Source organism: Nelusetta ayraudi, unplaced genomic scaffold (assembly GCF_046127955.1).
Source record: "Nelusetta ayraudi isolate G7.1 ecotype Tasmania unplaced genomic scaffold, CSIRO-AGI_Nayr_v1 ptg000042l, whole genome shotgun sequence".
NCBI lineage: Eukaryota > Metazoa > Chordata > Actinopteri > Tetraodontiformes > Monacanthidae > Nelusetta > Nelusetta ayraudi.
This window is the reverse complement of record NW_027466092.1, coordinates 12,242,592-12,265,216: the sequence shown is the minus strand read 5'-3', so window position 1 is coordinate 12,265,216 and position 22,625 is coordinate 12,242,592. Positions and strand designations below refer to the sequence as shown.

At 44.5% G+C, this 22,625-nt stretch overlaps 6 protein-coding genes across 7 annotated transcripts; 4 read left to right on the top strand and 2 right to left on the bottom strand.

Moving 5' to 3' along the window:
- Positions 1-749: 749 nt before the first annotated feature.
- chlsn (cholesin) lies at positions 750-8,252 on the bottom strand. 2 transcript variants are annotated; one of them, XM_076034490.1, is made up of 6 exons: positions 8,127-8,252; positions 7,817-7,948; positions 7,604-7,696; positions 1,774-1,985; positions 1,313-1,394; positions 750-1,027 (listed from the first exon to the last, which is right to left on the bottom strand). In XM_076034490.1, the coding sequence occupies exons 2-6, from the start codon at positions 7,931-7,933 to the stop codon at positions 848-850; spliced, it is 684 nt and encodes a 227-aa protein (XP_075890605.1). In that variant the 5' UTR covers positions 7,934-7,948; positions 8,127-8,252; the 3' UTR covers positions 750-847. The 2 variants fall into 2 exon arrangements, with proteins under 2 accessions (XP_075890605.1, XP_075890606.1); XM_076034491.1 differs by having other exon boundaries at positions 7,817-7,967; positions 8,127-8,162.
- Positions 3,285-5,120, top strand: LOC142893675 (uncharacterized). Its single transcript, XM_076034486.1, has 2 exons — positions 3,285-3,446; positions 3,811-5,120. Exons 1-2 carry the CDS (start codon positions 3,444-3,446, stop codon positions 4,876-4,878), a joined length of 1,071 nt encoding a protein of 356 aa, XP_075890601.1. The 5' UTR covers positions 3,285-3,443; the 3' UTR covers positions 4,879-5,120.
- Positions 8,253-8,359: 107 nt separating the features above from the next.
- Positions 8,360-10,370, top strand: uqcc4 (ubiquinol-cytochrome c reductase complex assembly factor 4). Its single transcript, XM_076034493.1, has 2 exons — positions 8,360-8,696; positions 9,554-10,370. Exons 1-2 carry the CDS (start codon positions 8,605-8,607, stop codon positions 9,867-9,869), a joined length of 408 nt encoding a protein of 135 aa, XP_075890608.1. The 5' UTR covers positions 8,360-8,604; the 3' UTR covers positions 9,870-10,370.
- h3f3d (H3 histone, family 3D) lies at positions 10,077-11,991 on the bottom strand. Its single transcript, XM_076034492.1, has 4 exons — positions 11,837-11,991; positions 10,913-11,047; positions 10,627-10,780; positions 10,077-10,530 (listed from the first exon to the last, which is right to left on the bottom strand). The coding sequence occupies exons 2-4, from the start codon at positions 11,038-11,040 to the stop codon at positions 10,402-10,404; spliced, it is 411 nt and encodes a 136-aa protein (XP_075890607.1). The 5' UTR covers positions 11,041-11,047; positions 11,837-11,991; the 3' UTR covers positions 10,077-10,401.
- Positions 11,992-12,850: 859 nt separating this feature from the next.
- cunh8orf33 (chromosome unknown C8orf33 homolog) lies at positions 12,851-14,801 on the top strand. The gene is made up of 5 exons (XM_076034485.1): positions 12,851-13,077; positions 13,305-13,753; positions 13,837-13,927; positions 14,139-14,285; positions 14,372-14,801. Exons 1-5 carry the CDS (start codon positions 13,050-13,052, stop codon positions 14,566-14,568), a joined length of 912 nt encoding a protein of 303 aa, XP_075890600.1. The 5' UTR covers positions 12,851-13,049; the 3' UTR covers positions 14,569-14,801.
- Positions 14,802-15,140: 339 nt separating this feature from the next.
- Positions 15,141-22,256, top strand: anks3 (ankyrin repeat and sterile alpha motif domain containing 3). The gene is made up of 16 exons (XM_076034482.1): positions 15,141-15,189; positions 15,495-15,668; positions 15,774-15,972; positions 16,057-16,178; positions 16,258-16,339; positions 17,316-17,433; positions 17,508-17,657; positions 17,905-18,030; positions 18,143-18,255; positions 18,558-18,722; positions 18,808-18,932; positions 19,017-19,158; positions 20,018-20,261; positions 20,372-20,437; positions 20,840-20,937; positions 21,017-22,256. The coding sequence occupies exons 2-15, from the start codon at positions 15,502-15,504 to the stop codon at positions 20,920-20,922; spliced, it is 1,902 nt and encodes a 633-aa protein (XP_075890597.1). The 5' UTR covers positions 15,141-15,189; positions 15,495-15,501; the 3' UTR covers positions 20,923-20,937; positions 21,017-22,256.
- The last annotated feature ends 369 nt before the right edge of the window (positions 22,257-22,625 follow it).

The window sequence follows — 22,625 nt, the reverse complement described above, 5'->3', positions numbered from 1 at the left end:
CTTTTTTTTTTTTTTTTACATTTTAGTCAATACTACAGTGTTTACTGTTCAGTCTGCACGATGCGTCATTGTATTTTCATAAATCCAGGAAGTAGTGTCGGCTTCGCTTAGAGCCTGTATTCCTTCCTGAAAAGTGTCTTATTTAAGTGAAGAGTCACATTGTGTGTCTCTGTGGAGCTACAAGCAGTATTATGTCTCCAGCTTAATACTGGTGCCAGGTGTTGTGCACTGCATGCAAAGTTTGAAACACATCCAGAAGTTCAGATATGCTCACATCTTCCATGGAGTAAAAGAGATTTTTTTCTCTAGTGACCTCACAGGTTTGACAGGCAAAAACATGTCTCGACTCCAAACATTCCGGAGACTTAAGGCTCCAGCATTCCCAGCTCTTTGTTTCCTTGGTGATTTAAATAGTCTCATCTAGTCAGAATTAAAAATAAATAAATTTTTTTTTTTTTGTATATGTACAATTAGGACGATCGCAAAACTCGGTATAGCCGCAATCGGTGTAATCCAAAGACACACATGTTTGCTTATTTCTTTAAATCATTGAATATAATACTGACTGTAATTGTGACAATCCAAAGAAAACAAGATAATTGATGTTTAGAAGAAAAGCGAGACTCGGGACTATTCTTAAAAAAAAAATCTTGTCTAAAAAAAGTACACAAAAACTTAAAAAAAAAAAAAAAAAACATACATAATTTAACAATGGTCCCTGAAAGACCCATAAAAACAAACACGTAACCTTACAGTAATTAAATGTCAGTCTTTGTTTGAGAAAAGGGCAATGATTCATTTGCAGTAGCCGTCAAGTCCCCCGTGCCTTCAGTGACGCTTTGAGGTTTCAGGAGAGCAGCTGGATAACTTCTCTGGCTCGCTGCGCCCTCTGCTGGACAGTCCCATCCTCTGGCGCTTGGCCGGACTCTTCAACGAGGGCCAAGGCCTTCTGAACTGTTGTATCTCTTGCGCCCCCACGAAGGCCCTCCACGTACTGCAGCAGCACGGGGAACTTCTCATCCGGGATCTGAACGCAAGAAACTGAATTAAGTGGCACTGCTGGAATCCTACCGGTTTGGAGGTTAAGATTTGTTATCAAACTGTTAGCAGTAAAGTGTTTATAGTGACGGATGTGAAGATTTCAAAATGCTATTCTAAAGGATTTTTGGAGCAAAATATTAATTTATGATGGCTCATCAGCTATCAGCATCACCCAAATGTTATGACAGAATGTCCTCTATTAATTTTCTAAATGTCAAACGTCACCTTACAGGAAACTGTGAGTTCAAAGCAACCGAGGGCTTTGTTTCACCTTTTCTGAGTTGAATATGTGCTGCAGCAGCCATGTCTGCCTGGTCTTCTGAAACTTCCACTCCTTGCGGTTTTGAGCCCAGCTGCATTGACAGAGTGACAAAAGGTTGCAAGTGTGAGTGACTACTATGGTATCAGTTAAGACCTGCATCAAGAAAATAGCAACGGCGAGCAACAAGAGACTGTTGTCAGAGAAGTTATACTGGGTTTTGTCACAGTTGAATGCTCTATTGTTTTCCCAGAAACACAACATGATGGCAGAAAATACTTTTGGTGGTATGCTGTTACACCGCCGTTAGTATTTGACAGTGTTATTGAGAGGACCTTTCATGTGACCCCACAGAGCACTAATGTAACTGAAACAGAGAATGTGCAGTGTTATAAAAAGCTCTTTTCCCTCAGCTTCCTCAGGAAGAGCGAGTGACATCATTGAGCCGTCACTGAAACGAGAACATCTCTTACCAAGTGAGATAATCCAAGGCCTGCTGAGGTGCAATGGGCTCAGACGGTTTTGTTTTGGGTGCAGTCTTTCCTTCCTCTTTAAGTCTCTTTTTCTCTTCCTTTTTCAGAATCTTTTTTAGTTTCCTCTCCAGGACCCTCCGCTCCTCGGGACTCAGGTCCTCCTCTCCGTCAGGCTCATGTTTCCCCTCTGTGCCACAGGTTGAATCTGAAATCTGTCAAAGCAAAGCAAACCCATGATTCAGTGGGTACCACAGGCCCTTATCAAAAGAAAGTCTCTATTGAACCATCAATTAACCAGAAATCTCTAAATATCTCCAGAAAACGGCATAGTTATCCCTCTCTTTAAAGTTGCCCACAGACAGACTGAGTTTTAGCTTCCTACTGAAACTGACATTTTGTTGGACCTTTCACATGTTTGGAAGGGGGCAAACCAAGATGGTCTCAAAGGCTGAAACAAGTACTTGGCTGGTGGTGATTTCCAGAACTCAGTTCTTAACACAAGTTCTGAAAATGGACAAAGCAGAAGTTAACATTTCGCTTTGTCTTGTTCTCTTTGATGTCACGCCATTCACCACAAGGGTCAACCAAGGTTGACTATTTTGTGACTTCTCACTCTGTCGCACACTCGTTCCTCCTCACCGCCTCCTCAAACAACAGTCACCTCTGCTTCTTCGTCAGCTCTGCTGTTGTAATCATATGACACGACCTGGCGTCCCAAGTCTTCTGAAGCTGGTCTTCGGCCAGGAGATGCTACCAGGGCTTTGAGAAGAACTCTGCTGTGCCAGCAACACATCATTTTACCTTCACAATAGCTTAACAGTTTTGAAAAAAAAAAAAAAAAAAAAGGGTCAAATGTTGCGTAGTTCCTCTTTAAAAAATATTGAACGTGTGTTAGTCACTGACCCATAAGAATTCAACAGCTTTCTTGAAAAAAAAAAAAAAATCTGTGCTTTGAATATCTTAATTCTTTACTGCCTAAAACAAAATTAATACTGTAAAATATGTCAAAAAAAGAAGACCACAATCATTTTTTGGACCCCAAACTTCCTGTTGTGCTGCAGCTAACAAAGGACATTTCCTGCCTACATCGCTATTCAAAGGTTAGTTGCAATATGACTGCATGGTTGAGTTTACTGTGATGCAGCAAAACCAGAGTAAACATTATACTGGTAAATATTTATAGAAAATGGATTCATTGCATAGACATAGTCACCTATTTTGTGAGCATTTGACAAAACTTCAGAGATGTGAGAGATCTGTATTAAAAAAAATACAATAAAAACAGAAAAAAATAAATATGTACATTTTGTATTTATGCATCAATAAGAGAATTATTATCCTTAATATTCAGAAGAAGCCTCACTTGGTGATGAATGAAAAATACTCTCATTTAGCTGCGAAAACGCAGGGCAATAATGCTGCCTTGAACTGCCAGGAAGAAGTTAAACAAGAGAGCTCAGTTCTAGACTGAGGAGGGGAAAAAAAGAGGGAGGAGACCAAAACATATTTTGATCACATGGCCACCGAGTCGAGCTGAAAGCGTTGTGGTTGTGCGCTGCCCCCAGAAACTGACGAGCGCCTCAGCAAGAGTGTTTGGGCTGATGCAGCTCGGGTCCGAGCGGCAGCACTGAAGCGGCTGACGGCAAGCAGAGGACGACCAAGGCGAGAAAATGGTAAATGGAAACATGTGTTTACACTTCCCAGCAGGGTGGGAGGAGGGGTGGGAGACGACTGTGGGACGCGTGGCATTAAGGCTGACAAACGTGGTCCGGAATGTGTACTTCTACAGTGACTCTTAGCTCGGTGGTGCTGGTTTGGGTGTTTCAGGAAGGAAGTGAGCGAGACTCAGAAACGCTCAGATTAAAAAGCAGAAGAAAATGACAGATTCACCCTTTTTCACAAAAACAATGATGTGAGGAGAGTTGAGAGGATTTTGTTTATTTTTTCGTTCATCCTCAGCTGAGAGGAAACAAACTGGTGGCTGATGCCTGAGACGACTGGCTTGTCATCACTGGCTGTTTTTCCTATTTTTCACAGTCGAACGACAGTGTGACCTCCCCGAGCAAGGCGAGCATGCCGCCTTCCTTCAGCAGCACCGTCGGCCTAAGCAACCTCACAACGGCAACGTGGTTGTCAAACTCCTCATCCTCTTCCTCCTCCTCTGAGGTGGAGCAGAAGATTTGGGCCAATGACGTCACCTCCAGGGCCAACTACGTCTACAGCGTCTTTGCGGCGCTGGGTTTGGTGGCGGGCTGCTTCCTGCTCTACAGCTTTGTGCAGACCTACAGGGCTCAGCGCTGGCTGGCGTGGCTTTACCGCCTGCTCGCCGCCTTCTGCTGCCTCCAGCTGCTGCTCTTGCTCTTCTCAATGCACATGTTGTTCAACAGGCCCGACTACCTGAAGACCACGGTCCTGGGCTGCGCTGCCCTCTACTTTGCCATCGACGCGACCTCCCTGTGCGGCCTGCTGGTCCTGGCGCTGATGGCTTACGCCTTGACTCTGGACCCGCCACCCAACGCCCTGCTGAGGAAAGCCTGGGTGTGCGGCGTCCTGGTTGTCCTGACTTCCGCGGTGGTTTCCCTGCTGCTGGCGGGGCTCCGGAGAACCGACGCTGACCTGCAGGACTCCACGGAGTGTTACAAAGATCAAGTGCCCGTTTCCTACGCGGCCACGAGACTCTTCCTGGCGGTCCTGGTTCCCTACTCTCTCCAATTTGGACTTCTGATATGCGGCTTGGTGCGGCAGTGGAAAACAAAGGGCCGCTTCCTCTCCGGTTCTGAGGAAGGGCCCATTTACCTGACGGTGACCCTGCTGATGCTCTTCTGCCAGCTCTTCTACAGCGTGGTGCTGGTCAGGTCAGCGCAGCAGGTCCTGAGCGACGGCGGGCTGGCGTTTGTGAGCGTGGCCGAGTACGTATTGTACCTCGGCAGCAGCTGCAGCCTGCTGCTCGTGCTTTTTGTGCACAGGCCGTGCCGGGAGAACCTCTACACTTTGTTCAGGCAGCTGCGGGACTGCTGTCAAAATCCGGGGCGCTCGCAGCCCAACAGGAACATCATCGCGCCGCACATTGAGATCACGGACACCCTGCAGGACATTGAGTCTTAGAGGGTTGGGGGGGCCTTTCTCATCTGGGAAAACTGAACGGCTCTGGTGCTTCAACTTGAAGGCTGTTAAAGATGCAGCGACTTGTATTTGTACGGTTATTGAATGAGTTGCAAATGCTAACACGCACACATGAGAACTGGAGAAACAATTTATCTCCTGTATTTCTCAGAAGAGACAAGTATTTCATGTTTTTGTCAAAGCCGTATGTATATATCTGTTTAAAATAAACCATTTTGCATGAGGACTTGATGTATGAATTGTTAAATGTGAGAATCCACGTCTCTAGCATGACCACACCCCTCATCCTGGAAGAAGTCCTGGAGTTAACTTGGTTTTTTACAGAAGCTCATTCAGACGAGACGTCTGGAAAAGTCTTTGCAATTTCCAGATCACCACAAGGGAAACATTTCGTCTTGGAAAAAAAAAAAAAAATCAGGCAGTGCATCATACAGCAGTGTCTGTAGTTTTGTCAAAACTTTTACAAGCACTTACGTACAGCGTAAAGTGAGAGAAACTCTGGAATACAGCTCTGATGTGTGGCACCAAGTGGCACTTTCAGGGAAAAAAAACATGTACATGGATCACAGATTGCATGTGTGCCAGGACAGAGTGACACACACACAACCATTTGCCAGTTGGGAGATTATTGCCAAAATAAGTGCCAGGTTGCATAAGACGTTTGGTGTTGTGTAAAAATCAGACCTCACTCGCAAAGTGCTGGCGATACCTCGAGTCAAAATAAGTTGCAGTCAGAGACGGATTACTTCAAGGAAACTGAAGCAAAGTCTGGAGGCAGTTTCTTTTCAGATGCTGTGGTTCGTTTTGCTGGAAATTCAAAGTACTGTCACAAGGATGTTTAAACTCAGAGAAGCTTTGATTACTATACACAAGAATGGACAGAGTGAGGAACTTCCTAACGACATCCATCGTGCGTTCAGTTCTTGTTAGTCACAAGGTAAAGGGGCTGAACAGCTGCCTCAAATCCAAAATAATGGCCCCATAACGAGTCGTAAACCACAAAATAAAAAACCTGCCTGTCATCTTGTTTTGTGTAAATAAACTTGTCTCTCTTTAATTTTCACATCCTGAAATCCCTTATTTATATATTCACACACACACACACACACACACACACACACACACACACACACACACACACACACACACACACACACACACACACACACACACACACACACACACACACACACACACACACACACACACACCACTGTTGGTCAAGAAGTCAGCGTGAATCTAACATTGTATACTTTACAACTCGTCAGACTCCGCCTCAGAAAATGTTCTGGCGGGAACATGACTGATAAAAAAAAAAAGAAAAAAAAAAGATATGCTCTTGGAGCATATATGTATTAAAAAAATAATAATTTAATATGTTTTTCATGAAGCATTAAAAAGGCATTCAAACCTTGTGTTGTTCAATAGTCCGGTACAGGTACAAAAATATATTACTGTAAACAATTGTTATCAAATGGTCCCAGAATATGCAACTGTTGCAACCTGTTGAAATCCCACAGAAATTGAATATTTTTCTGGCAAGCGACAACACTTCCAGCCGTGTGTTAGTTCCACCCTCTGAGATCACCTGGTGGAGGCCACCTTGTTTTTTTCCCTTCCGAAGAAAAACATGTTTCTCCATGGATCTGAAACTGGGTGTTTCTGCAGGAAGCTAAATCTGGGTGTTTCTGCAGGAAACACCCAGAAATGGTGTGATAAATATACTGTTGTTCTAATTCAATGTTTTTGATAACTGTGCGAGTATTCCAAAACAAACTTGCCTGATTACAATTTTTCCCTCTTTTAACAAAGAGTGGCTGTCAAACACAGAGCACAGGGTTGAAACACATAGCTGCACAGACTCAACAAGAGCTGGAGAACATGTTGACAACCAACAGCTGAGCCAATCCAACCGACTACTACCAAAGATTCAAACTTGATTCCTACACGACTATTCACTAGAATCACCCAAATACTTCAGTTGTCTCTGGTTTTGTTCAAAAGGCTTCAGAAAGGCATCAGCATCAACACTGTTTTGAAGTCGCACTGTTGGCTTTATTGGGAACTTTTCCACATATACACTACCAGTCAAAAGTTTAGACACACCTTCTCCTGCAATTTTTTTTTAATCTTTACAACTTTCTACACTGCAGATAGATACTGAATACATTAAATATATGAACAAGATATATGTAATAACGCAGCAAAGAAAAACACCTTAAATAATATCTTTGTTATGAAAGGTGGCTATTTTGAAGAATTTAAAAAATAATCGTGTTTGAGTTATTTTACAATTTTATTGTTTTGTTTTATTTATCCTACATAATTCCATGTGTGTTAATATGTAGTTTTGATGCCTTCATTGAAAAACTGTGATGCCAATAGTCATGAGATTGAAAGAAAAGACATTCAATTCATAGGGTGCATCCAAACTTTTGACTGGTAGTGTAAGTGGTCTTTCTGGACCTCTATGTCATGAACAAAGCAGTGGCAAATCTGGCTCTGGTGAATGACTTGGTGTTCAATGAATCAGCACCGTCCTCATTTGTACAATAGCATGGACAAATTCATACTTTTAGGGTTCAACATTTTCTCACATTTTCTTTATGATCACTTCAAACTAATTAGAGTATTACGTATATAATGTTACTAAAACACTGCGCCCTTGTTTTTTTTTTGTTTTTTTTTTAATTTGCAAGGCGCTTACCTTTATTAGGCTTGTCTTCTCCGTTTGCTCTTGTGTTTGTTTCTTTTTCTTTTTCATTGTTTTTTCTTCATCTGTTTGCATTTGTATGGGAGCCTGCAGAATTTAGGAAAAAAACGTGATTTTACTTGTTTTTCTTCTTCTTCTTCTTCTTCTTCTTCTTCTTCCAATATTCAATGACAATCTAAATACTAACTGAGAAGATTTGCTACTTACCTCCACTTTTATCTTTTTCTTTTTTACTTTGGTGTCCATCACGTCCTCCACATGGACGTCGCCTGTGTCGGCTGTCTTCCTTTTTGGCGGTTTTGTTTCTTGTCTCTTTTTGGCCATTATTTAACTGTTTCTCTGCAAAACACAACATAAGCTACAGCATGTTACAGGCACCAAGAGTGTTTGAGGGTAAAATATGCTGTTCACCTCTGTCCCGATATATTTAATTGTATTAAATACATTCCAAACTCAATCACGGAGCTAAAGTATTTCAATACAAATGAAAGGAAAGAAATGTTGCGTATTAACTTACTTTAGACCCTGGTATTGAAAACGTGAGCCAGTGAAGACATAAAACAAGCATGGACATTCGACCAGGAAGCGATCATTTCAGGAAGAACGTCATTGGACGAAAATCTTTATCTGCGTTTCCATTGGCCGGTAGGTGGGAACTGTTTAAAAAAAAAGAAGGGGGGGGGGGAGAAACGGCTGAAACCAGAAACCAGCAATTTTGTTTATAATACTATTTCAGAGACGTTATGGTGTGGAAAAAATGTCTTCATTTTTTTTTAATTTGTGGTTTATTTTGTGGATTTATTTTGGAGAGTAAGGTGACAGGCTACATTTGGACGTTTCAAAAATAGGCGGAACGGACAAACAACTAAATGACGACATCGGAAGGCAATCGCAGTTGTACAACGATTCTTTGCATGACCTAACCAAGGTGTGTTTGATAACAGTAACTCGGTTCAACCAATTTTCACCTTTCCGAGGATGTCCATTCATTCGAGATGTCTTCATCGATAAGACACATTCTGAGTGGTGTAACACGATCGGCGGTCAGTCGACGGATATTAAGTCGGGACGCCACTTCGGCTGTGGGGTGAGTCTTTGGTCATGTGAATGATTTTCCTGTGAGGTTGTGTTTAAAATTAGCAATAAGCTGTACATACTTGATTTTTTTTTTTTTTTTTTTTTTTTTTTAAACATCACGTCGTTTGGTCAAAACATAACTAAAACATTGTATTGCTCATGGTTGTTGTTCCACATTTATGACTTATGTGGACATGGTTGTGGTGTCCAACTGGAATCAAAAGGCAATTGACTGATAGTTCAGATTGCATCACCACGAATCCCTGTTGTTGTTGACACTGCCATCACGACGAGGGGCTGGAAGTATCGATTGAAAATGTTCCTCAGAACGTAGGTAAATAAATAAAACACACCGAGCTCTTGCTCAGCTTCGGGTGACCGTCATGTTCAATCAGAGCAAAGCAAAGCTCACTTGATTCCGCCCACTTCCAACTATGTCAGTCCAAGAACACAATAACAGTGCAACAGCTAAACACCTGTCTAACCCCTCGTCTATTGCACTGACTATCTTTAATCGCAGTTCACATATTTGGCTCACCTCTATAGCATGTACACATATGGTTTGGTTGGTTGATCCTTTCAGCAGTAATTACTGCTGGATATGGACCACCACTCTTAATATAAACCAGACAATATTGCCATTTCATATGGAAGTCCCATATTTGAAATGAAGCAAAAGGAAGTAGTAACTGGTGCGTCTGTCAAATGAGTGTAAGTTTTTTCATCATTCATTTGCATTGTGATACATTGTATACTGTCATGCTGCACTACATATTCTGTCAAAAATATGAATAGTGAATGTATGATTTTGGTTGACATGTATGTTCTAAAAGGGTCATATGCATTTTAAATTTGTTTTGGCTCTAGACTGGACAGTACGCGAGCCCTGTCCCTGAGCACTCAGACGGCAGCGAAGCCTGCAGATGACGACGGGAGTGTGAGGAATGCCCCCATCAAGTTCTCCACCAGTAAGGGGGCCCCAGGAGCGTGGAAGGTCACCCACTCCCTCGGCAGCAAACACCAGCGGCCCTGGTGGAAGGCCCTCCCTGTCAGTCTAGTTTTCATCAGCGTCCTCCTGTGGTCTACACTGAGGAACGAGACGGACATTGACGAGAAGTTGGGGGAGCAATTGTTAACGAAACTACCTGGTCTGCTTCCAGAGGAAGAGGATGAGAATAGTTGATAAATAAATCCGAGGCTTTTTGGCTGTGGCACTGACTCTGCCATGTGCCTTATTTATAAAGCCGTCCAGTGCTTAGATGTTATTTTGAAGAATGAACTGTTGCTTTGAATGACCGATGTTCCCATTGCTTTGCCTGTATTAAATTATCAAATGAACATGTATTTTTTTCCCCCCATCCCCCTCATCTTTTAGCAATGAAATGACAAGTGAGGTAGAGGAAAGTTTATTTACAGCACAACCAGAAACCAACATGCACAAAGGTCTGAAAAGGGACAGCTACTATTAAGTTGTGCACCTGAGAAAGGAAGTGGAATTTCTTTTGAACATGTACAGAATACATTCTACTCTATGGTGAATAGGACAGGATCCAGGGAAAATACAAGAGTGATTCTGACAAGAGTACAAAAACATGCTCAAACTACAAATGACAGATGGCACACATGCTGGCAAAAAGTTCAAGATTTACAAAAAACCCAGTCAGGGACAACCCCTCACCCACCCGCCCTCCAATTAAAAAGACAAAATCCGATGCTTATGCTCGCTCTCCCCTGATTCGCCTGGCCAGCTGAATGTCCTTGGGCATGATGGTGACCCTCTTGGCGTGAATAGCGCACAGGTTGGTGTCCTCGAACAGTCCAACCAGGTAGGCCTCACTTGCTTCCTACAAACATTATGACAGAGAGATTATTTAGATTATGCGGAGAACAGCCAAGATGCAGAAAAATAAAATGTGCAAGTTTAATGGTAAACAGTTTACCTGCAGAGCACCAATAGCTGCACTCTGGAAACGCAGATCCGTCTTGAAATCTTGGGCGATTTCCCTGACAAGACGCTGGAAAGGTAATTTCCTGATGAGCAGCTCGGTTGATTTCTGGTACCGACGGATCTCACGCAGGGCGACTGTGCCGGGCCTGCAGAAAAACATTGATTGGGTCAAATACATAGAGTCTTAACCCAACGCTTAAATTTCTCCCATCATCTCAAACAAAGAAATTTCATCAGCAAAAACTACAGCAGCAGCAAGATAAAGTCCTTGTGTTTACCTGTATCTATGGGGTTTCTTCACTCCACCGGTAGATGGCGCGCTTTTCCTTGCAGCTTTGGTGGCCAGCTGCTTCCTCGGCGCCTTTCCTCCAGTGGATTTACGAGCGGTCTGCTTGGTACGAGCCATTATTTACCTGCTGATGAGTGTTGTTTTTTTTTTTTTTTAAGAGAAAAAAACATCCAAGGTCATTATTTGCATTAGATCCGTCATTGCTTTCAAACAACCCGCAGTTGGGTCCCTTCAGCACCAGCATCCACAGTCTGTTGTTGCGAATAAATGTTACAAGCCATTCTCTGGCGGGTTAATATCGTCATATAGAACGTTAATTAACAACACAGCCCGAGTGGGGGGGGGGCAGTTTGCCGCCTTTCAGCCATGTGACGAGCCCTGAGAGGACAGAGCAGACACCGTGTCTTGTGTTGTTGTCTCCCCCCCCTTTCTGGGTAATTGGGACGCCAGTCCAAATCCCCGCCACCATTAAGCTACCAGGGACACACACGTTAGCCATCAATTTCAAAGCTAGCACCAACAGTCGCAAAATGGCGCCAGCTAGCCAGGGCTACACTTGACGTCGGTATTTACAAGATATGCGCCGCGAAAGAAACACGTCAATACATAAGTGTTTCTGTAATAACAATAAAATAAAATCCCATTAGAGTGTAGTTAACTTCGAACGCCCGCGGTTTCTCAACACAGCGTCGACGAGACTTGGAACGTGGATTGATAGTTAGCCGCCGCCAGTCGTGTGATGTTGTGCGCGCCGTTCTGTTGATAGTTACGTTTCTGTACGTTAGACACTGACGGTATTGGTACGTTTCGACTATTCTAAAACAGTGTAAACACAATGGAAAATAATAATTAGCCACACGTACAGAATTATATATCATGGGGAGCGATCAGGTTCAATCGGTTCACAAATTACCTTTGTGTTTATTTTCCGGGAACCCCACGTCCGTCTTGTCTTCCGATAGCGATTAAGCAGCGCGCTGGGAGGGGGTTGCATTTATAGGTCGAGACAACCGCTTGGCATAAGGCACGCCTCCAAACACAACTGATTGGTTCAAATTTAAATTCTGATGGAACGTGATTAGAGAAGAAAGGGAAGGGAGGATCTCTGTCTGGATATGTGGGTTAAAAAAAAAAAATGGATGAATGGGGCATTTTTCCGCCAAAAAGGCTTTAATATTATTCTGTGCCCATCCGGTTGCGCTAAGCTTCGATTGTGTTTCTCTGTAGTCTGTCAATTTAGATCAGTTGCTGGTATATGTGGCACTATTTCCTCCACATCATTGTGAAATATTCTTCAAAATGTAGTTTCTCTTCTTGATTCGTTGTTACACTGACTTAATTGAGGTTCCCCTCCCAAACAAGTTTATAGACATGTTTGTAATAGATTTAATAATGATGGTGTTACTTATTTTTTAACAGGTAGGGTTCCCTACATGTAAATAGGTAAATAAAATAAAATAAATATCAATCTGATACGTCACACTGTCCAAGAAAAGACTCCCTCGCTAACCTGGGAATAGTGAGAACCTTTACGTTTCTAATGGGTTGTTTCATCACCTCTATCAGCATCACTACGTGACGTTTCATTATGTTGTTTGAGGAGGTGTTGTTGGACCATAAACAAATTTGGATCTTCAATGGTGATGCCCTGCTGGTCACAATTTTGGCGGGGCTGCAGCCCAACCAAGTCCCAACTTGGCGCTGTTTTTCATTCATTGGCATGTTTTGCATTTTTAAAATCTGCAATTCACTCACGCATTTCCTCTTAACAAATATAATGTACAAGTTAAGGTACAGGTTAGAGTGTATTCCGTCCAACAATTAACCACAAAAAAACAACAAAAAAAAACAACAAAAAAACAAAAACACAAAACGTCACCAGACGGAACAAAACATTTGGGAAATGTTGCCAGACGGATTTGTTGTCAAGTGACACCCAAGGCAAGTTTCACGACATAGCTTTAAACGTAACGTGTCTTCATGTTGCGTTAGTTGTATAAAAGAAATAGAAATTTTCAACCTTCGTCCGGTATTTATTTTTACTCTGATCATGTGTGAGTAAAGAGAGACTTGAGTGGAACAGTTCAGTCCAGCTCGCATGGTTTAACTGAAGAGCTGCGACCAGCATGTCTGATCGGAGTCTGATATTTATTGGTAGGTTTCCATTTAATAGCGACTTTCTTATATAATGATGATGAGTGAGTGACCTGCAAACTTGTCTGTACAAAGAAGACTGTTAGCCATACTTTTCAGTAATGCCAATACAATTGAGCTGGACGCTTGTATTATGTCAAGATGTTTTTGTAGTAGAATTTCATCTCTGTGTTCAAATCAGTAAGAAAGACCAATGTATTTTCCCCTTGCTTTCACCCCTCTAACAGATATTAAACCCAAGTCCAACGGCTCTGCTTCTCTCACTGGCAACACTGACAAGCCACTGTGGTCTAACAGCAACAATAGCTTTAAATTTAATTTTCTTCCGGACAACGTCCCAACACTTGCAGAGGAGTCGTTTCTTCCCTCAGAGAGTCCTGAAGCAGCAAAAGGTCAGATATCCTTCACGGGACAAGGGTCTTTTACCTTCGGATTCCAGATTCCTTCCGCTGTACCTGTAGAGCACATGGATACAACAGAGACCCCGCAGAGCCCTTCTCTGGTCCAGGAAGAACAGCCTTCCATGTCCCAGGACGCTAACCCTCCTGAGGCAGGGGTTCAGTCGAAAGGCAAAAAGAAGAAGAAATCTGGAAAGAAAAAACCTGTGGATGACACCGCATCTCAACAGGAGTCGGCTGGAGCTGAGGGCAGTCAAGGAGGGAAGGACACTGAGCTGGTCAGTGTCTCAGACCTTCTCCTAAATGTATCATGATGGGAGACAAATCGTGTAAGTTAATTCATCACCTCACTGGTTTACAGAGCGCAGAAGAGCAACTGAACAGACAGCTGGACTGGTGCATCGAGCAGCTTGAACTAGGGATGAAGTCACTGAAGGCGACGCCCAAACAGAGTATTCACCTTTCAACCCTCGACTCTAAAACGTTTTTTGCCTCATTTGTTCAAATCTATTTTGTGTGTGTGTGTGTGTGTGTGTGTGTGTGTGTGTGTGTGTGTGTGTGTGTGTGTGTGTGTGTGTGTGTGTGTGCGCGTGTGTGTGTGTGCGCGCGTGTGTGCGTGCGCGCTAGCCAGAAATAAACTGTAAATGATATTTCCCCATACAGAGGAGGAGGCCTCCAGAGCCCTGAAGACTCTGCGTAGCTCTAAGGCTCCTCTGGTCAAAAAGAGACAGGTGATGAGAGCCATGGCTGGAGATTACCGGAAGAAAATGGAAGACGAGTCAAAAAAGCAATACAAACTCATCCAGAGTGGTAAGCATCATTCATTACATCACAAAAGTCCAAACATTAAAATACTAGGCTGTCAAATGCATTAAACTGACACTTCTCTCCAACAGAAGTGGCATCAGCTCAGGTCAAAACGACGTTGGAATCCCCAAAGAAGTGTGTTTTCCACCGGAGAGCTGTGGCCAAACCTCAGACGTCTGCCACAGGCGAGCAACCACAGCAACCTGACTCCCAAATGACTAGTCAGGATGCAAAGCCTTTTGTCTTTACCTCGTCCAAGGAGGACTTTCATTTTAATTTTTTCTAAACTTTATACTGAGGAAAATTTATCTCACACATGGCATTGAACTGTTGCTGGACTGTGAGTACAGCTGTGTGATGTGTTGTGTGAAAGAAATCATGCAAGTGCAAAAGGCGAGAACTTACATTGGAGATAAAGTGAGAGAAACACAATTTGCCATTTAATGAAATGTGTACAATTATTAGTTTTCTTGTTTTATATCTTAAAGTGTTATTCCAAAATAAATATTTTTATGCTCATGTTTGTATTGTATTTTTTATTATTTTGTAAATGGCTCGGAAAAAAATTGGCAATTTTTTTAGAAGTGTCACGAGAAGAATATTTTCACATCTTAAAAATATTATACACCATTCTTTAAAAAAAAAAAAAAAAAAAAAAAAAACATTTATATGCGTCCTAACTCTGATGTACTGAGCTTAATTCATTTATTTTCAAGATGTTCTCAGCCTCAGTTTAATATTTTCTTCAACACGTACAAATTCTACATGTAAAATTCGGAGACATGGCTTTTCCACGGGAAAAGGGCGGGGTATGTTTCCACACGAGCACAGTTGAGTGTCGCACTCAAAACAAAAAAACTTTCATCCTCTTAAAAAAAAAAGAAAAACCTGCCGACTCTAAGTTGATGTAAGTATTAATCGTCGGTAACGTTGTGAAATGTTTCGCCGCTTTCGGTGTCGTTTCAATGGTCGAAAACCCTGTTCAAGTCATGTCTAAACTTTAACAGCAATTCATAGCGGGGAAAGTTTACGTTCGGCTTTCCTTTTTTCGATTAGCTAGCGTTCCGCTAGCCTGAAAAGCCAAGTCCGGCTCTCACTCAGGTCAGCCGGCACAGTTTATCCTTCTGTCCCTGAGCGTGTACGACACTTAAATCTACCGGACGCAGCGTTCATTCAACTGCAACGTCACATTTACACCTTGTCTGTGAAGAGTGCGGAAATGTCCGAGCTGAGCGACGAAGCCAGTGAGTCGGAGCAGCTGGGTGCCAGCCTGTCCGTGTGGCTCGGCGACTCCCTGGTGCGGCCCGAGGAGCTGGACGTCCCGCTGGACCTGCACACCGCCTGCTCCATCGGCCAGTACGATGTGGTGGCCGAGTGCATCAAAAAGTAGGTGTCTCTTCTTCTTCTCTCTTTGATGTGTAGCGCACCTTACATAGGTGCAAGGAGAGCGACCCCTCCGACCTCCTTGTGTCCACTTGTGTTCTGTCTCAGGCGTGAGGTGAATCTGGACGGCAAGAACATCGGAGGTTGGACCCCGCTGATGTACGCCTCGTACATCGGCCACGACAACATTGTAAACCTCCTGCTGGAGGCTGGTGTGAACGTCAACGCGGCCACAGCCAAAGGGTTGACCTCCTTGATGCTGGCCGCCAGCTGTGGCAATGAGAGCATTGCGTACTTCCTGCTTCAGGTACAGCACCGGATTCAGTTTTGCAGTCTTTGAGAAATGGTTCTGCCGCTTGGTTTCCGATCCTGTTTTCTTTCCCTCCCGAAGCAAGGCGCTGAGTTGGAGCGGAAGGACGGCAGAGGCTGGACGGCCCTGTTTCACTGCACGGGCACGGGCCACCAGCAGATGGTCAAGTTCCTGCTGGATAACCACGCAGATGCCAACGTCAAGTGAGTGTCTTTATTGATCTCAAAAGTAATGTGACACTCGAGTCATTTTTCAAAATATTACTTTTTATTTGACCAACAGGGAGCCGGGCTCTGGTTTCACTCCCCTGATGGAAGCTTCCACCTCCGGACACGAGATCATTGTTCAGTATCTGCTGGACCATGTGAGTGTAGCGACACAAGTCCACTGAACTGCTGCCCGCACTTCATTCAGACTCCTTTCAAAGTCTTAAACTTGCACATTTCTCCAGTGAACATCAGTAAAGACACAGTGATAATGTGTGCATCTCTAATCCCATGTGTTGTTCCTCTGCAACCTTCTTGGTTCTCTGTTCATGTCACTGACGTAGCAGAATATCTACTGACGTGTCTGAATATTTCCCATCATGCTTAGCTGTCGTATTCACATCCTACATCATTGCTGCGTCTCAATTCAGGGTCTGCATCCTTGAAGTACGCATTTTGAAAGGAAGTTGCTTCATAGCACTGTGCAAAGGCTTGTCCCAATTCCCAAGGGTCCTTAGGACGCTCAAAATGCGTACTCGGAATGCGCACTAGTTTTAGCTGATTCCAAGGATACACCGCTACTATCCTTCGCATACTTATGTATCCCATGATGCTTTGCGTGCTGCTGCAAAGCATCGGGAGATCTTGGGAAGTCAGCTGAAATTAGCGGCATGTACTGGTAAAGACACTTCATATAAATTTAAGTATTGAAATTTCGCATAAAATATGCAGTTTTAACATCGGGTTTTTATTTATTTGATCATCCAACGGCATCGTTAGATGGCGAACCAATGGTTAGCTTGATTCTATAAAAACGTCACTTCCGGGGTTGGCCAGCAGGAGGGAACGGCGGTGACAAAAAGAGGAAATACGCCGAAGGCTAGACCGTCCCGAGTGGTTTCGGGGAGGCGGGGTTTGGTCCGTCCTGCTAGGCTGGGTACTCGAAGAACGCTTCCTTCAGACGGAGGACACTCCGTTTGAAGGGTGCAGACCCTGAATTGAGACACAGCATAAGTAGAAATTTTATATAAATGACTACATTAACATTTTCAGTACCTTTGACTGATTTTACCTTTTTGTCGCTTTTTGATTCTGAAATATGCACTAAAGACGGACAATTCTGATCTATGACAGAAAGTTAAAGTTGATGAGCGCAATGCTAAAGGAGAGACAGCCCGAGCGTTGGCCATGATGTACGGCTACACCAAGATTGTCAGCCTGATTGACTCTCGCACTCCGAGGGCCAAACCAGGTGACCATTGAACTGTTTAACCTAATGAAAAGCCCAGAAGTTTCAAGGTCTCTAATTGTGAGTCGACTTGTCAGGACACTTTGAGGACCTGAGCTCCTCCGAGGACTCTGACAGCGCCCCGCCCAGGATCAGGCCCAGCCGAAACAAAGCTAAAGGTGTTAGCATCCACGACGGGCCGCAGGCCATCGCCAAGTTCCGAGTAGGAGGCACCAGCAAGCTGTGTGGTATTGTCACATGACATTCACTCGTATTTTCATCTCCCTGGTCAAAGTCGTTCTGTGTTGTAAAACAAATTTGATCTAAATCTTGTTTTTAAAACCAGGTATTAGTTGCACTTTTAGTTCTAATGTGATCAGCAGATTGTTGCATTAAGGAACATTTTATTGTTCAAAATATTACAGAGGAAAATAGTTGTTGTCAGTCTGCAGTAAATAAGAGCAATTAAACAGATTTTTTTCCCTCCACACACAGAAGCCAACGTCGTGCCGCCCGGCTGCGCGTCGCTCCGTGACATCGGCGAGCAGAGCGACGGGATCTGCTACCGAGACGTGACCTCGCCCATCAACGAGCTGGACGGCCAGAGCAACAGCAGCAGAGGTGAGCAGCAGCAGCGGTGGGGTGAAAGACACAGTGCAGCAGGAGCAGCAGCAGCAGCAGCAGCAGCAGCAGCGAGGGGCCGATGACTCACCCTGCTCTGCCTCATTCACAGACGACAGCCCGTTCTTCGACCACGACATGCCCACCATGAGGAGCAGCAGCAGCAGCGAGGGGCTGCCGCACGCCAGCGGCCTCAACTGGGAGGGCTCCGTGGAGAGCAACGAGGTGGGGAGAGAAGGGAGATCAGGGGTCACCAACGTGGGGTCGACCCCAGAGACCACACAAGTCGACCGCAGGCCTGTTTGAATAAACAGCACAACTCCTTGAGCCGCGTCTAAAATCCAACCTTGTTAAGTCCATCCATCCATCTTCAAGACCCGCTTCTCCCTGGACTCACGGTTGTGGGGGTCACAGCTGTCACTGGTTTCTCTTAATATGACCCACGAAGTAGCTGTCAGCTTCAAAAAGGTTGCTGGCTCCTGTGGTAGATGTTGCAGTGACGCCGTCCGAACCTTTGTTTCCACCAGGACTCCGACCAGTGCAAGAAGAGCAGCTCTCGCAGAGCCGTGAAAGGCCACCACTCGAAGAGCAAGAGTCGCCATGGGATCAGCAACGCGGCTCATAGTGGCGGCCTGGTGAACTGCGGGCCGCTGTCACCTGCTGGACTCCCACCGTCCTACACTGGACCAAAGGTTTTGTCCATGTTTCTTCTTTCTGTGCCTCCGGAGTGATCCAGATCTTTGACCTGTGATGACCTCCGTGTTCCCATCCCAGCAGGATCTGGCAGAATTCCTGGAACAAATCGGCTTCTCCAAGTATCTCTCTTTGCTGGAGGAGCAAGACATCGACCTGCGAATATTCCTCACCCTCACTGAAAACGACCTCAAGGAAATCGGGATCACGTACGGGAATTGAGACCCCCTTCTCCAGACTTTGCTGCGCCACAACATTAAAATCCTGACGCCCTCTCTCCTCTCCTCTCTAAGGTTGTTTGGACCCAAGCGTAAGATGACATCAGCCATCGCGCGGTGGCACAGCAGCGCTCGGCCGCCCAGTGACGCCTTGGAGCAGGCGTACGCAGACCAGCTGGAGGCCGAGATGCAAGAGATGGCCATTCAGCTGCACAAGGTGATGGAATATTGGCAATGCCAATATCTCTTGTTGTTTTCTTGTTCTTAAAAGCCCGGTGCAGAAAAGCTAGTAGTAGTAAATTGCACTCTGCAGACTGGTAGACTGCAGAAGGCAGGAGAGTTCAGCATCAATCTGCCAATATTTTTCTCATCAGCAATGAGATTGTTTTTCCTTCAAGGTCAAGTGTGTAATATTTGGAGATTTTTAAGAAGAAACAGCACCATCAATTGGTTACATTTCAGATTGCAGTGTATTTCACTCTCCCTCCCTCTCCAGAGCTTGCCAGTCAGCTACAGTTGCCTGTGCACCCAAACCTGGATACCTCGTCCACCTTCTTCTTTGTTGGTTTATTTGAAGACACAAGCTGTCACCCTGAATACAAAGCGCGCTGTCAGGATTGTCCACACCAGGCTTCCTTAGAAAAATGACGGTGCAAGATTGAAAAACCAAATTACTGTTATTATACTGCGATTATACACCTTTATTATTGTATATATGGGCAGTATGTTCAGCTTTTACCAATATAAAAATCATAAATTGAACCAAATATTACACACTTAACCTTGAAAATCTAATATGTCTCTAGTAGTGGCTGTGGTGTCATGGTAAAGTTATGAAAACTCAGAGCAGATCCACATTCTGGGCTACTGCACTTACACTCTCACAGGTGGACCCGGCCTGATAGTAAAGGTTTATTGTTAGGGAATGAAAAATACAAGTCACTTTTAGCAATTCTATCCAACCATAAAAAAAACATAGATTTTCTATTCGACATTCCACCAGCAGCAGATGGCTGTTAAAGTTCCTCCCTGGTCCTGTTGACTGACTAACCTGAAGCACTTGCTCGTCCGCGCAGCGCTGCGAGGAGGTGGCCAGCCTGCAGAGCCAGGTGTCCCAGGAGAAGGAGCTGCGCACGGTGATGGAGGGATGTCTCATGGAGGACAAGATGGCCTGGAGGAGGGTCCATGGCGAGCTGGTGGAGAACCACCGGCTGGCCCAGGACATGAACGCCTCGCTGGCCGAGTCCAGGGCCTGCCGCTCCAAGCTGCTCTCCTGTCTGACTGCTGAGGAGGAGAAGAACGGCGGCGCTGGAAGCGAAGGTGGGTGGAGGTCGTGTTCGCTGTACTGCCGTGCTTCTTGTTTTCTTTTTTTTTTAAAGTGTAATCCAATCACAAACCCAAAACCCTTTTTGTTATGCCCACATCCAAAGAGGTGACGGCAGATGAGAGCATCCCAGAGCTGGTGAAGAAGCTGGACTGTCTCCAAGAGCAGCAGGGTAAGATGTTTTAAAGCAGGGTTTCTCAAATAGTGGGTCGGGTCCCATATCAAAATTGGGTCGCAGAGCTGTTTTGATTGGGTTGCAGCTGTGTCTGCAGTTCCACCTTTTTTTTGTTTTTGTTTTTAATATGTGTATATATTTAGAGAGAAAATTTGGGGCATTTATTTTGCAGGACACACAATTCAATTCAATAATTTCAATAATTTATTTCGTGGACATGATAGAAAGTGGGCAGGCGTTTTGATTTTGATGGATTAAATTTGGGTCACGACTTCATGATAAGGAAGAAAATGTGAGTCCTGAGACTCTAACAGTTGAGAACCACTGGTTTAAAGGACGCTCGACTGCTTTCGCAACATCAGTGGCGTCTGATTCAAACTTCTGTCTGTTTTGCTGCAGCGGAAAAACTGCAGACGGTTCTGCAGAGTCTGAGGCGACTGAGTGCTCCAGAAAAAGTCTCCGACAGCTGGGAGCGACCTTGACCTTGACCTTTACTGGTTGGTGCTTGGGAAAAAAAATTCTTAGGTCCCAGCCTGTACAGCCAAAGAAGAACATCCCTCTCTCGTCCTCAAACAGGCTCCTGCTGACTTTTCGACGGAGGGTGATGCAACCACCCCGAACAAAAACCTCACCGATAACGGAAGAAGGCCGAAGACGAAGCCTGTCCAGCCGGACCAGAGCGGCACGGCCAGCCCAGTGCTACTGATGCTACTGCTCCTACAGGATTGGCCGACGGACCAGAGCTCACCGGGCGAGGGCAGGCGGCCCCGCCCACCCCGGGAGGACGACAAGCAGGCAAGAAGGGCACCACCATCACCCCCACCCAGCGCTTGTGCTGGAGTTCGGTTCGGTTCCGAAAGGAGAGACTTGGTGTGATACTGTGAAGCCGTTGTTGCAGACTGCACTCTGTCTGTCTTCCAACATGGGATGATTTGTGAGGTAAATTACAGTGAAGTTGTGCAGCGCTGATCTTCAAGGCCCCGTGCTTTGCAAAATTGTCCTTCGACACCCTCTCGAGATATTGGCCTCGTCATTTTTTTCATGTTTTTCAGTAATATGAGACAGATTTTGGGTATCTGTAGGTGAACTCCAGGGATGAGAGAAGTCTTTGGCTACTTTTGCATGCTCATCTTTCCAGAAAGTGTGCACTAAAACACACAGATCTGGGGGGGAAAAAAAACCCCTTTGTGATGTCACAAAGGGGCCAGGTGTGGGTTCCACCCCTGAGATTGACTCATTAATGTCCCCTTCCAAATCTGTGGAAGGTCAGAATAAAGCAGCAGCCTGAACAGGAAGCGTAAATCCAGTGCCGATGAAAGCAGGCTGCAAACAGGGGGCTAAAAATGCAGGTGTTCTTGCAGGTAAGGCTGTTCAACTGGAGTCTTGGGGTGGAAAAGAAGGGTGTGAGAAAGGCTTTAATAGGGGACCTTTGAAACAAAGGGAATGCTCTGAGTGTTTGAACTTCCTGTTGACATTAAATGTTAGTTAATGCTCTGTTACAATGCAGGATGTTCACAGGGAGGATTATTTCAAGCCCACACACACACACACACACACGTATGGGGATGCTGATAAATTAAATTAAATTTCAAAATGATCACATTTTAACTTAACTAATTCCAGACTATGGGTAGATATAAAAACATGTCACTGATGATCAGTAGGATTTGTTGCTGTGCAGCCCTGTGATCAGGGAGAGGCCTTGTTTCCTCTGTGTGATTTTTGTCTGTTACTTGGTGTTTTGTCTAACATGCTGAGTTTATTTATAACTTGGTGCCAATATTGGTGCAAAGATTGATTCAAAATAAAAATGAATGCATAAGGAAAACCTTGTTTTAAGTTTGTAGTAACTTACATTTGATTGGATGTTACACTTTGTTTAGGGTCATTGGTGCTCGTCGAGCTTCGGTGTTTGAAATACATCACTGGCTTGTATTTTTCTCAGCTGTCGTCCCAGGTGTTCGTCATGAAAAAAAGCAAATATATGTCTAAGCAGTGCACATCGAGTGCAGCTGGTGGGCTGGAGAGTAAAGATGTTTGGGATTTCTCAGCCCCAGAGAGGAAAACTGCTGCTGCTGAGTAGTGTCGGTTTGTATTTCTGTGCCCTCCAGCAAGACTTTAATCCCAACCGCTCTGCTGGAACACTTTCACAAACATGAGTAACTGGCTGCATATGCTGGACGCA

Coding starts and splice junctions, on each gene's coding strand:
- chlsn (XM_076034490.1), bottom strand. CDS start 7,933: ATGGCCAAAAAGAGACAAGAAACAAAACCGCCAAAAAGGAAGACAGCC. Junction 7,697..7,816: donor AGAAAAAGATAAAAGTGGAG/GTAAGTAGCAAA, acceptor TAAATTCTGCAG/GCTCCCATACAAATGCAAAC. Junction 1,028..1,312: donor ACATATTCAACTCAGAAAAG/GTGAAACAAAGC, acceptor TCTTGCGTTCAG/ATCCCGGATGAGAAGTTCCC.
- uqcc4 (XM_076034493.1), top strand. CDS start 8,605: ATGTCTTCATCGATAAGACACATTCTGAGTGGTGTAACACGATCGGCG. Junction 8,697..9,553: donor GACGCCACTTCGGCTGTGGG/GTGAGTCTTTGG, acceptor TTTTGGCTCTAG/ACTGGACAGTACGCGAGCCC.
- h3f3d (XM_076034492.1), bottom strand. CDS start 11,040: ATGGCTCGTACCAAGCAGACCGCTCGTAAATCCACTGGAGGAAAGGCG. Junction 10,781..10,912: donor AAGAAACCCCATAGATACAG/GTAAACACAAGG, acceptor GTTTTTCTGCAG/GCCCGGCACAGTCGCCCTGC. Junction 10,531..10,626: donor CAGCTATTGGTGCTCTGCAG/GTAAACTGTTTA, acceptor TAATGTTTGTAG/GAAGCAAGTGAGGCCTACCT.
- cunh8orf33 (XM_076034485.1), top strand. CDS start 13,050: ATGTCTGATCGGAGTCTGATATTTATTG. Junction 13,928..14,138: donor GAAGGCGACGCCCAAACAGA/GTATTCACCTTT, acceptor TTCCCCATACAG/AGGAGGAGGCCTCCAGAGCC. Junction 14,286..14,371: donor ATACAAACTCATCCAGAGTG/GTAAGCATCATT, acceptor TCTCTCCAACAG/AAGTGGCATCAGCTCAGGTC.
- anks3 (XM_076034482.1), top strand. CDS start 15,502: ATGTCCGAGCTGAGCGACGAAGCCAGTGAGTCGGAGCAGCTGGGTGCC. Junction 16,340..17,315: donor TTCAGTATCTGCTGGACCAT/GTGAGTGTAGCG, acceptor GATCTATGACAG/AAAGTTAAAGTTGATGAGCG. Junction 20,438..20,839: donor CTGTCTCCAAGAGCAGCAGG/GTAAGATGTTTT, acceptor GTTTTGCTGCAG/CGGAAAAACTGCAGACGGTT.